Here is a 13,299-nt window from a genome sequence, read left to right as displayed (position 1 = left end):
CTGAAATCATGCATTTTAAATATATGTCCAAACAATCACATCTGCTATATTTTACATATTTTATTCTTTTCCAAAAATGGGTCAAAGATGCTTCAAGAAGCCTGTTACACTACTTTTTTATGTTTTGGTTAAATAACTTTACCAAGACAATAAAGGGGGGGGGGCGCAGTACATGGCTCCACAGTGGATTACAACCTGGGCTTTTTATTTTTCCTTATGGTGTATGCGGCACCCGTCCATCCCAGTAACATAACCCGATGGCCTACACCAACACTGAACACAATCTTCAAAATGCTGGAGATGGAGTGCACTTTGCTGAAACAGAACTGCTGACACCAACAGACTGAATAAACTGATCAGGGAAGCTGGCTCTGCAGCAACCTGGACAATCAGCACCACCACAAGCTGTGTGTCTCCAAAGTAGGTGAGCAGGCATATCTGGCTGTTTAACACAGGCCTAGGTCAGCTTTACTTACTCAGACTTGAAACAGTAACAGAGGAAATGGTGCTTCTCTTAATCAGGACAAATATCAGCTGAGCCAAAGCAGGTTACAGGGTTAGGTCCCATCATTGGTCCGATTCTTACATTCAGTGTTCTTGTGTTCTATTAACTTCACTGTGCTGCTTTCATGTTAGGCACAGCTCGTTGCATATATGATTATCATTATCAAATATTCCAAAAAGCAGTAAACCTGTTTGAGCTGAGGTGTCATGTCCTTCCAGTCAGCCAGCAACCATTTGCAGAGTGTCAGCAGCGAGCGGCAGGCGGCACCTTCATTCTTCCCCAAATGGCAATAAGACAGAGCGGCTTTGCTCAGCATCTCCATGGCTGTCAGTGACTGACCTGCTGAGAAACAACCACTTAGAAAACAACACCTCAGGACCCTCAGCAACGCTCTGCACTTATACGTGGGTTTTTTGTAAAACAGGGTTGGATTAGGATCTCTGTCACATTTCAGTGGCATTACTGCTAAACAGCTCGACAGGGACTTGGAGGGAGTGCAGAGAAATTTCCATATTTGTTTTATATGAATTTCTAACTTGACGATGTCAAACTGTGTGTGCTTTTTAAATTATCCTGATAAGTGGATTCACAGCATCTGTTGTAACTACAGTGTCACTGTCTGCTTTTCTTGTTTCTAATTTAAGATTTATTACTTTTAATTCTTCATCATTATCATTATTATTGCTTCCAGCTGCTGGCAGCAACGACAGAGGAAGCCTGGCAGCCACCAGGTCAGGTCTGCCAGGCTTTCTTCAACAAAGAACCAGCTGATGACTGACACTCATCTGCTCATGCAGAACGTGGCTGTCAGAGCGCACACACGAGCAAACTCATCTCTGTAAAATTCAATTGGAGGAAAGGCGTTTAATATAGATGGTATTCAAAGTAGCTGTGCATAATTTTACATTCATGACAAGGTTATGAGTAATTTCTTCTCTCTTACTGAGAGAGCAGCAAACTCTTTTTCCAGGCGACATGATGATCTTCTAAATTAGTGAGACTCAATTTTCTATCCAGTTTACACGTTATCTGCTTTTTAAGGAGCGCATCTGAAAATTATACCACGGAGTCAAGCACTTTTTCAGAGGAGCTACAGTGTCTAGAGCCGTACGCAGTGAAGATGGAAGGGAAGTTAGAAAACTGTATCCTTGATGCAAAAAGACTTCTGGTTGAGATACACACCCATGTGTGGAGCATGCATAGGTTTATCGCATGCTCAGGCTGCCTTGACATCCACTCATGATCTTATCCACTGTGTGGCTTGTCCACACAAAATGCTCCACAGTAGGGTAACTCACCAGGCTAACGTGTTGGGTGGCAGGTGTGTGAGGCTGCTGCAGAGCAAGGCGAAATGGAGATACCTGAGGATCTGGCTGCAACACCAGGCGTGAGCTGGGCAGAGGCAGACCCTCAGGACATCACTACCACTTTCCCGTTGCTGGAGCCACATGGAGGATGTCAGGGTTTCTCCCTTGCTGGAGTTTTCATGGGAGGAGATGCTACAAGAACAGGGAGGAGATTTTAACGAGAATGAAGAGGAGTCAGCCAAGACTCCAATTGCCGAGAAGGACTCCAACTCCCTGGCTAGCATCAGCTGGGCTGCACAGCACTCAGCTACCAGCTAGGTTGATAAACCTGCAATGGCGTCTCCCCTGGACATACAAGACATGTGTAAGCACACAGATGCTAGACTCAACATCCATTGGCCTGCTGTGCAAACCGAGGTTATAAATTCTTGCTTTGATGGCAAGAAACTGCCAAAGGTGAAAGACAGGTAAGCATGTGTTGCCTGTTTTCCTGGAGCTACTCGTTGAGATAGCGGTGACGTGGAAAACAAAACCATACAGCGACAAGGACTCCATCATGGGAAGCTTCCTTTTGGATTGTGAGGGGATATAGCTCCTCGATCTCCACCAGATGCCACAGGGAGCCATCTTCACCTGTGGGGTGCATAAAGCTCAGGGGGTAGAGCAGGTCATCTGCTGATTGCAAGGTTGGTGATCCCTGGCTCCCCCAGTCTGCATGCTAAGATATTAACCCCATTTTGCTCCCTGAACATCCATCAGAGTATGAATGTGTGAATGTTAGTTTGAAAGCTCTTAAAAGCATAGAAAGAAGAGCTTGTGTATAACTGAGTGTTAATGGGTGAATGTGGCATTTTGTGTAAAGGGCTTTGAGCACTCTGGCAGAGTAGAAAAGCACTTTACAAGAATCAGTCCATCTATCATTTACCCAAAGTCATCTTCATCGCCCCGTCCCTCCCCTGCAAGGAAGGCCGCTTCCAGTCCAGCCTTACTGATAAGTGCTACAAAGCAGCCGCTCTGTCAACGAGAGCCCACAGTACCTCCTCTATGCTAATGGCTTACCAAGCAGAGCTAGAAGAGGACATGACAGCTAAACCAGATACCAGTGTGTGGGGAGAAATCTGCATCTTCACTGACCAGGTCCTCCACCTCCACAAATTAGTGGCCACTGGGAGAGCCATAGGCCTGATGGCTCTCCAGGAGTGGGCACGCTGGCTCAGGCTCACCAACCCCTTGTCAAGGAGTTCCTTGTTGACAAGATCAATGTCTCCGGTGCAGTCGTCAGAAGAACAGATGAAGAGATGCAGATGAGATGTGAGGAGAAAAGAGAGATGCTGAGGCTTTGAAACTGTGGCACCGTGCCAGTCATATGTGCAGGCAGCATCTCACCCAGCCCTCGCTTTCAGGATCCCTACAGTAGATACAGCGCAGGGGCTCTCAAGAATCCACGGGCTGGGTAGCAGTCTTTGGGTGGGTGTTACTGTCACCATAGCCGCCAGAGGGAAACCCATGCAAAGTTGTATTGTTTCACAAGAACTTCTGTCATGCATGCACTCTGTATTAAATCTGTCCCGATATGTGTATCCAGGCAGTTTGCCCACAGCGCTTTCAACCCAATGAAACCCATGAAAACATTAAACACACTGAAAAACAGAGCAATGCTGTCAGCCACAACACATCCCACAGAGAGTCGCGTTTCCACGGCTGTGACTATGCAGACACCTCGCTCACTCGCCATGGAGGTAACGGGGCACTGGGACAGCATGTGTTACACGCTCGACCACAAGAGCGCACCAACATGCTATCTTTGGCAAAGTGGTCAGAGGAAATACAAATGCCTGTTTGGTCAAGCGTGTAGGAGAGATTCAAGGTCTCCAAGTGCATCAGTCGTGCATTCAGTTCTCCCAGAACATATGAAGATCAATATGCGGCTTAACCCCCGCATAGAACCGGCGGCATTTTACGCATTAGCCATCTTTCATCTCAGAGGAACAACAGCGGTTGGATACCTTGTGTCCAGTCCGTGCTCTGTGCATTTACATGAACAGGACCTGGAGTTTTAGGTTGTCTGAGTAGCTTGAGTCAGTGTCTCAGCAGACCTCCCTCCTTGCTATGGAAGCGAGGAAGAGCTGGGCTTAGCATGTCCCTTCTGACATGGGCATCACTTAGCCAGCCTGTAAGGACGGCTGTAATGGCCAGCCGGAATGAGACGCTCACTCAGAGAACCGGGTTATATAAGTAACCTCAAGTTTCTTTTAATCAAGATTTTTTTCAAATCCAGTAACGGCAAACATAATGAAACTCTATAAAAAAGTGAGAGTATATTACACATCAGTGAATGATCACTGAATGTCAATAGAAAATTGTATTTTTTAGTCAGTATAAGCTTTTAATGATATAAGTTTACTTGTGATAGAATGCTGCATGATGATCATTTCCTAGCTTAGAACTGATTGTACTTTTCATTGTTTTGGACTGATTGTTCTTTATAAAACGTGTTCTGATATTTGTATCTGAACCTTCCCACAGCGATAGTAAGAAGTCAAACAAGCAGTTCTGACCTCGCACACACACACACACACACACACACACACACACAATCACATACGCTCACGTCACTGAACAAATGTATTCATTTTTCTTGTGTATAAATAAAGGCAAGTGCAAGAGCAGAGTGCGCACTTCACAGGGCCCCACTCTGATGTGAGCGTTCTGTGAAATGCCCTTGCAAGTTAAAACTGCAGCGTCTGTGTGTGTCTTCACTCTTAGACTCTCAGCTGAAGAAGTGTCATTTAGAATAAATCTCTTGACACTGAATAATTCTTGAAAAATGAAATTTGTCATAAACTGCTGCAGAAACAGTTTTTAATAAATGAAAAATGATGTGACAGCTGACACAGAGTCTGCTGCCATCCTGATATCACAGCTCAGTAAACTGTCTCTGATGTGTTCTCCACATTTTTACCTTCACCTCAGAGTGAACACTCAGAGATGACCGAACGAAATCAGCTGTTCAGGAACCAAAACCTCTGTTTATTTTTAAGCACAAAGTTAGGCCAAGGTGCTTCTTAGACCCCAGATCTCCCAGCTGTTTCACCTTTCTAAATAATCACCTCACTGATTACAGTATAATGCATACAGACTTGAGTATTTTTCATATTACATTGTTTTTAACTGTTTTGTTGGGTTTATTGTGTTTTGACAGATCTAACAACCCATCATCAGACACTTTACACATTCTGATATATTTAAAGTCTAGGCTTCCTGGGTTTGAAGTGTGTGTGTGTGTGTGTGTGTGTGTGTGTGTGTGTGTGTGTGTGTGTGTGTGTGTGTGTGTGTGTGTGTGTACGCGCACAGAGCTTCAAGGTGAACAGGTCCTTTATTCCCCATCCAAAGGAGTTTAAGTTAGAATAAAGTAATGAAGACGTTTCCTCACCTGCAGTTCTTAGGACTTTGGCTTTTTCTATCTCCACTTCTGGTCCCCATTTCTCCCCCAGCGTGCCTTCAAGATTAAGATGCCTGAAGGCCTTGCACAGATCATCTTCCTGCTCTTCTCCTTGTGTTTTTGTGTCACTGAACTGTCTGAGCAGGCGGGATGCCAGTGTGATGTTGCCTTTCTTACGGGCAAATTTGACAGCCGTCAGACAAAGCTCCATTAGGTGGCTATCAGTGGAGGAAGAGTAACCTAGGCAAGAATGAAGAGAAATGTTAGAGGTTGGACAAATACAACCTCTAACATGTTTCCATGGCCCTTTGTCAATGCAGCACAGTGATCACATTCAGCCCAGCAAAAAGTACGTCTGCAGCACAAAGCTGGATTTGGGACTTTGTAAAGTGACTTCTTAACAGTTGATCCAATTCAAGCTCGTGCTATCTTGGAGATGAGCTGAGGCACCTGCTGAACAGCCTGACAGATCATCTAACCACTGTACCACCTGGGTTAACCTTCAGAGTTACAAAGTGGGTTCATTTCTTTCTTGGAAGAATTGCTGACAATTTATGAAGCACACACATAAATTAACTTTTTTTTTTTCTTCTTCGATGCTGCTGAAAATAAACTGAGGTGTAATGAATTCTCTCAGAGACATCAGGACTCAATAGTTACCCTTAAGTTTGTGGAGGAGTTGTCTCTGAAATGTGCTGTATCTGAGGGCATGAAGGAACAGCTGAGCATCCTGCTGCTTACAAGAGTTCAGGGCCTCACTGCACAGAGGAATCACACAGTCCTGTGAAGAACATGAAAACAAAGGGTGAACAAGAGCCAAGTTTCTTTAAACTGGACAATTAAAGTTCATTTTGGTGCTCGTTGCAGCTGCTTCGTTTGAAGTTAACGCTACTTTTATGAAAGGCAACCAGAACCTAGAAAGAGACAGTGTGTGTGTCTGTGTGTGCCAAACTGACAGTAAACAACTGTAAAGTTGTTTTTGATGCCAATGAAATTCACTTATTATATGCAGTCATGTAACAAGTGTGTGTGCGAACCTCTTGTCCAGTGAGAGCATTCTCCAGGGTGGCAGTAGAGTGGAGCTGCAGGGTGGGAAATGTGGGCAGGGTCTCAGAGAGGGTGAGGGTCGACAGGCGAAGGGGACCCAAGCAGATCCGTCCGGTCTGTTTCAAGCAACGCACCAACGTACTGCAACATCACATGATTTATTAAAAGTCTGAAAATGGCACTGTGCTAAAAATAAGTAACACGTTTTAAACATTAACATTTAGAAAGAAAACAGAGAAGAGACCCACTTTAGTGACATCCTCCTTTTTGGCTCTGGAGTGGAGGCTATGTCCTTCAGTCTCACTTTACAGAATCAACCACCCCACATCCACATGGGGGCAGGAAATGGACTGAACATACCACGGATCGATGAGATTTACGCTCTTAAACCCCATTTTAGCCTATAGAGTTCTTCACACGAGCAGAAAGGACAGTCTATTCTCTATATCTCTCCCTCCTACCTTGAACATGCTGCTAAGCATGCTCTCTTTTATCTAGAGGCTTAAAACTTCTCAGTTTTCACTGTCATGCAAAAGCATTAACAGAAGTTGTGGCATCAGAGCAATGAAAAAGTAGCAGCACAAAAATGCCAGGTCTGATTGTTACTACATGACCTTATTCTGTCAGTCTGGAGTGTAAACCTACCACTGCTGCTGACAAAAGAACCTTATTAATAAGAACAATCATATACAACACAAAAATGTGTAATATTAAGCAACAAAACCAATGTGCATTAAAAAGTATGCACTCAATGCTAGGAACGAGTGTGTTGGCCTAGATGAAAGAAGTGTGCACTGTAGCCCAGGGTCGTTACACCTTGGAGGCAGGCTGGAGAGGGAGCACGAGTGAGACCACACAGTCTCCTGGAGAAGGGCTGGAAAGGTTCCTGACCACCTTACTGGAAGTATGCAGCGAATGACAGAATTTTCCTAGAACTGATTCCATTGTTCTACTGGGAAACTTAAAGAAACTGCAAGACCTAGATTGGCGTTGCATTGACAGATTTGCTATGACACTCAGGCAAAGAGATCAGCTGCTGTGAGAGGAAATTGGACAAGCCCGGTGCGCCTAAACAGAACCTTCCAGAACAGAGACACAACAGATCTGTGACAGAGGGTTGGTGCCCCGTCTGACAGACGCCCCAGTCCACAGGATCTTCAACTTCCTTCCCAACCTTGGGTGTGGAGGAAGTTCTGTTCAAAACAAGACTTTTGGTCGGACTCCAAACAATTCTGGCAAATTGTCAGGTGACTAAAAGCAATGCTCTACTCACACAGTGTAAATATAGTGTGGATGGGGTAATGCTGCCTTTAACTGGAGGCAGTGGAAGGAATACTTGGAGCAGACTCTGTGGATGAGGGAGACTGCTTGCTGATCATTAGGGGTGAGGTCAGTGAGGCAGTTAAACTACCAGTTTGTAGGTAGTTGGGCGGTTGGAGGTGGATGAAATCCTAAGTTCTTTAAGGTCCTGGATGCTGTAGGGCTGCCTTGGTTGACACGCCTCTGCAACACTGTGGTGATTCCATTGTCTGCAATAGGATCGACTTGTTCCCAGTGGCTACGGCTGCCCTCTGTCACGGATTCAGTTCATAATTTTTATTAAACTATGAACGGTTATTAAAGGGATCCAGCAGATCAGAGCACAAAGTCTCTCTTCATACAGATGACAAGTTGTTTATATCAGACCCTCGTTTGTTGTTGTTACTTTAAACATTTGGAGAAATATCTGTGTGGCGAGAATAAGGCACAGCGGGACCACAGATCACTTCTCACCACAACACACACCAACTCCTGAGTCCCCGTGTCTTAACACAGCAGACCACGCCCCACAACAATCTGGTTATAAAGTTAATATTCAAAAAGGTGAGTTAAGGCCCCGCCCCTCTGCATGCGAGGGACAAATTGGATCCAACTCTTTCAAGATTAGCCACAGAAAATCCAAGTATTTAGCTCTATGGGTAACACATGATTTTAAGGATCTCTACAAGTCCAATGATCAACGTCTGCTATCATCAGTGGTTCTTCTTCCTAAAGAAAGAGCCTCTTACTTTAGGAGGAAGAACTAACTCTATCAAGATGTGTGTACGTCCTAAATTTCTTTAAGTGTCCCCATTTTTTTAAACAAAACCGTTGTTGTCCAGTCGTAATAGCCAGAAATCAACATTCATATGGAATAAAAAGCAGCCAAAGATACGTAAAAATGCATGTCACTTCCAAAATTCATATTATATATATTATCAGGTAGTAAATGTTAGAGTATTAATATTATTGTACCAGGTGAAGAGGGATACCATCAGCCCCAGTTGGTAGGCACTGGAAGGAGCTTGAGTTGTGCACGCCTCCCCTGTAGCCTCACTAGGTTCCAAACTACCCTTCAAACATCCAGTCTCAAACTGTGTACTCAACCCAGGTGTAATTCATATAGTTAAAACTTGGAATCAGTTTAGAAGAGCCTTTAATCTTACTTGGTTGTGGTTATCTGCACCAGTAACAAAAAAAATGTTCTAACGTTTGATCTCTGGCTAAAATCTGGGATTCGATCACTGCACGTCTTATATATAGAAAACAACCTATACCTGCACACAGTGCACTGATAACATCCCAGAAACATTAGTGTAACACCTGTGTCCTTTCATAATAATATTTAGGTTGGTATTTATATCTCAATAATCATCTATTTATATTTTTATTTCTATGCTTGTCTTATATGGCTGCTCTGTTTTCTGTTGTATTTATGCTGCTATGACTCATTTCACTGTGGGATTAATAGCTTATTTAGTTCTCCAGATACAGCCATCAGAAAATGGAAGGCATTCATCAGAAAAGGCTTGAAACGCCCCAACTTTATCACAAAAATACTTTCTGAGCAAACTATGAACAATGGAAAGCTAAAGTGTGGCAGTTTTCCTATTAAGAAGGGTTTCATTACCCTAATGGGGTTTTTCCCCCTTGAAATCAGAGATGGTAAGGCTGGAAGCATTTGGTCATTTGACAATGAATGACCCATAAAAAATAAACTCACTCTGAGTTTGGTGCTGCTCTCTGATCCTGCTGTTCGCTGACTTTGGTCATTGCACTTACAGCGCTGCGAAGGAGCTGCACCTCGATAGCTCTCTGCAGCTCAGTTGGATCTGGACTCATTGAGGGCAGGAGCCTTTTCAGATCTAAACATGTGCACAAAACAAAGAGAGGGTTAGAAATACCAGCAGCCACCAGTTATACCTCTCAGCAGATGGATCCCATGGTATAAATCTGACTTTCAGAAAAGCTGACCTTGAGGTCAAGGTCACTGAGATTCAAAATGTTCCAAGCCTTTTAGCAGATACCTCTGGTATTACTTTGAAAAGCCTACATTACATTCTGGGAAAAAAATACATTGTACCAGTTTTCCTACAAATGCACAACTCAGTCACAATCCAGACATCTGTTAAGACTCGGGGTTGTAAGGACACTTACCAAGTTTGTCCTTACTGCCAGAAAGAGCGGTGTAATCCTCTCCAGGCAGCAGCTCCAGTTGAACCCCACATTCTGCTAGATCGCCCTCCTCAAAGTGACTCAAAGCATGGATGTAATTGAAATCTGTCTTCAGGTTGATGCTGACTGGATTGGTCGAGTTCTGTTTGAGGGTGCTGACAGTGGCCTGCCACTCCTTAACAGAAGCCCAGTCACAAAGTGCCACATAACACTGACAGGCTTTGTTGGCCAGAAAGTTTAGCACCTCTGGAGAGCACTCATTCGACTTCAGTAACACCGTCTTCCTGCTGTCACCTTTTGAAAATTACACCAAGCATCATAGCATCAGTGAAACTTAAAGATGAAAAAACAAAGAAAGCATCTGAAAAAACACATTTCTAAGAGTCAGGTGATCCAGAGCCCACCTGCAGTGGCTGTGTGCCCCACAGCTGTGCTACAGGAACAGTTAGAAAGCTAGCTGAACTTAGCTGGTGCTAGGTGAACAAATAAACGTGCTGAGATCTATGGGGACATGGATGTTTGCTAGTTACCATTGCTACAGTGTTTTGGACTGCTTGTGTTGCTGGAGAGTTTGAGCATGAAGGAGTCAGAGCCTTTGATGCTGCAGTCCATTCCTGTAACTGCAGACAGTTGGTCTTGATACTCCTGGGCTGCTTTCTCAAACCTGCATATACAAACATGTGCACAGCTGATTACAGGAATGAAACGAATCTATTACAAATGAGCATCTCAGTGAACCATGAGGATAATTGGTTAGCGTGCCAATCCTTACCGTCCCTCAGCCTGCAGCGCAACCGATGACAACCAGCCCATACTCTTGCCTGAAGTTGAGGCACTCCAACTTGCCAAGCCCTGGATGGCCTCGGGACAATGCAACTCCAACAGAGCCTCCACAAGCAACACCACGGGCACCTCCAGCTCTGGACCCTTTAAAGTCCACAAAAACACAGTTCACCCAGACAGATGATACTATTTATTACCACAGTATTTGTAGGATGGTCAAATGATACACCGCCTAACGTAACACTGAGAATTTGCATAGACAAACAGAATTACTACAGCACTTATTCACAGCACTTCACTTGTTCCACATTTTGTCATGTTACAGCCTCTCGGCACACTCATTTTGGGGCAGTTTCTCCCGTTCTTCTATGAAGAACCTCTTGACCTCTAAATCACGTTGGATGGGGAGTGTCGGTGCGCAGCCATTTTCACATCTGTTCAGTTCAGATCAAGTCTGAACTCTGGCTGGGACACTCTCTTGTTATCTTGGCTTGTGTCCCTTGGATTCTTGTCCTGTTGGAAGATGGTGTGGGATGGTATTGACCAGGTAATAAGCGGTGCCTGGTTTCCTCCAGACATGACCAAAGAGTCAGGTCAAAGAGTTCCTTTTGGTTAACTGTAGGCGGGCTGGCAGTTTAAGGTGTTAAATATGTAATTGTAACTCAAGAGCGCCACCTTAAAATCAGTAAAGTCTGTAATAGGAAATGATGTCATCAGCAAACAGGAAGCTAGTCAGTGAATTGAGGAGAAGGGTTGTGCAGCATGGTAACCTTAGCTAGTTAAATCCAGTGGCTTACATCCTAAGCCTCTGACAGCACTGCAGCTGTGTACACACTTGTTTTATGTGCAATCCAAAATGGACTACATTCAGTGCTGATTACTGTAACATGACAAACAAGTGAAGTAATATGAATATTTTCACTGTATATACATTTCTACTACATCTAATACATAAATACATAGAGGATGCTCTACTAATACAGACCTGAGTGCCACTGTTTTTAATCTCTGCAAGCAGATCGAACCCATGGCGAATAGTTACTGCAGGCTGTCCAGACAGAAGACCAACTCTCATCAGCGCCAAGCGGATCCTCGTCAGCCAGTCCTGGCACGTCTGACGGTTCGTGTAGAAGAAAGTCCGAATTCCCTGAGAAGCGGAGAAAAAGGCATCCGTGATCATTTACACACAGGACTGATTATTAATAAAAAAGAATGCAGAATGGCAATCACAACATCACGTCTGCTACAGACAGCAAGACCTGTCAATCGATCCAAGACACCAAATCCCAAATAGAAAATAGCTGTTTCAATTTTATTGTGTGACATTATAGAGCAGGCTATATGTAAGGTTTAGCAGGTTCAGTCTTTGAATTAGCCAATCTATCACCAACGACAATTACTCCCTGAGGACAAAAGATTAAAAATGCCCTTCATTCATTTTGTTTGCACTCATAAATTACTGATAAACTGTGACTCAGTACCTTTTTCCTTTATCACAAAATTCAAGGACACTTGTAATAATGATATAACTTTGAGGCTCTATCATCCCCTTTAGTATCAAAATGTTAAACTATTTAATTTTCAACCCCCAGTGCAGTGGAGTTTGTCTTTGCGCACCTTTGGTGGAGCTGTCAGAGCATTAGCACAGCCCTCGTAGGCGTTGTACATGAGCTTCTCCAGGTTCTCCAGGTACTGAAGCAGCAAAGTGAGGCGGAGCTGATTTAAGTGGTGACCATCACTGTCACTTCCACTGCCCGCCCAAGCTCCCACATCCTGCTCGGGGTTCAGACTGTGTGCAGCCAAGCTCCGGATCATACCTGCAACAAGGCAGAGAAAATGGTTTGTGTCTGAAAACTGTAGATGAACTGTCCCAGTTTTATTCCTTTGACACACGGCGTCTGTATGTATCTGAGAAAACCATTTCCACTTCCCGACTACAAAAAGCCTCTTCTGGAGGTTTCAAAAAAGATCTTGAAAGTAAATGATGCTTATTGTGAATGCAGTCACATGAGCTCTTCACTTTACCTTCAATGGTCTGGAAGGTGTCCTGAGCTCGACCCAAAGGCGTTCGGAGTTTGGATAACACAGTGAACTGTGCAGCCTCCCAAACTGCCCACTGCCATAGCAACACCTCTGTTTTTAGCAGTGCCCGGGTCACCACATCTGGCTTGCTACCATCAGTACTTCCACGGCCATCCTGTTTCTCAAGGCGTTGGCAGCTGTAGTACAGGCGCTCCAGCCAGGAGTCCTTGCTGTGGATACAGGATATGATCATTTTTATTCATCACAAGTCATATCACCCATAAAACCAAGCATGCATCACAGATTTCCCTTACATTACACAGACCTGACATGAATCTCTCACTATAGTGGACTCAAAATCGTCATGATACACACATCTGTGTAAACCTATACACGACTACCAAAAATAAAAAATGCCCACGGGACTGTAAAACAAAAGACTTTCTGAGAGTTCTGTGCAGCTGTCACTGTGCCATTACCCTCCACGGTGCAGGACGCCATATAGGATGAAGCTAATAAGGTCACTGAAGTCCTGGGGGTGGAAAGTGCTGCTTGGCGCATGGCTCATGTGGTGGCGAATGGCCAGAGAGATCTTCCTCATTTCAGGATGGCTGTGGTTACTGTGAACAAGCAATATACACGCATATGTTGAGAACATGCATCCGATCTCCTGATGGGTCACAGCTGTGTTTCAAACAGTGGTCATCTAACACCAACTG

The 13,299-nt window shown here is 44.3% G+C and overlaps 1 protein-coding gene across 7 annotated transcripts in view; it reads right to left on the bottom strand.

Annotated features, from left to right (window-relative positions):
* smg1 (SMG1 nonsense mediated mRNA decay associated PI3K related kinase) overlaps positions 1-13,299 on the bottom strand; it is a 58,544-nt gene that overhangs the window by 27,047 nt on the left and 18,198 nt on the right. For 5 of the 7 annotated variants that reach the window (XM_005462867.4, XM_005462870.4, XM_005462869.4 and 2 more), the window contains 12 exons: positions 13,060-13,200; positions 12,584-12,810; positions 12,176-12,375; positions 11,544-11,705; positions 10,548-10,702; positions 10,306-10,439; positions 9,758-10,069; positions 9,324-9,465; positions 6,292-6,442; positions 5,915-6,035; positions 5,246-5,494; positions 693-847 (listed from right to left, as the gene is read on the bottom strand). In XM_005462867.4, coding sequence (XP_005462924.1) covers positions 693-847; positions 5,246-5,494; positions 5,915-6,035; positions 6,292-6,442; positions 9,324-9,465; positions 9,758-10,069; positions 10,306-10,439; positions 10,548-10,702; positions 11,544-11,705; positions 12,176-12,375; positions 12,584-12,810; positions 13,060-13,200 — 2,149 coding nt within the window. The remainder of the gene's footprint in view (positions 1-692; positions 848-5,245; positions 5,495-5,914; positions 6,036-6,291; positions 6,443-9,323; positions 9,466-9,757; positions 10,070-10,305; positions 10,440-10,547; positions 10,703-11,543; positions 11,706-12,175; positions 12,376-12,583; positions 12,811-13,059; positions 13,201-13,299) is intronic. The other 2 variants (XM_005462868.4, XM_003457930.5) reach the window with 1 other exon arrangement.

Source organism: Oreochromis niloticus, linkage group LG4 (genome assembly GCF_001858045.2).
Source record: "Oreochromis niloticus isolate F11D_XX linkage group LG4, O_niloticus_UMD_NMBU, whole genome shotgun sequence".
In the NCBI taxonomy this organism is placed as follows: domain Eukaryota; kingdom Metazoa; phylum Chordata; class Actinopteri; order Cichliformes; family Cichlidae; genus Oreochromis; species Oreochromis niloticus.
Note: the sequence above shows the minus strand (reverse complement) of the source record. Positions and strands in the feature narration are given on the sequence as shown.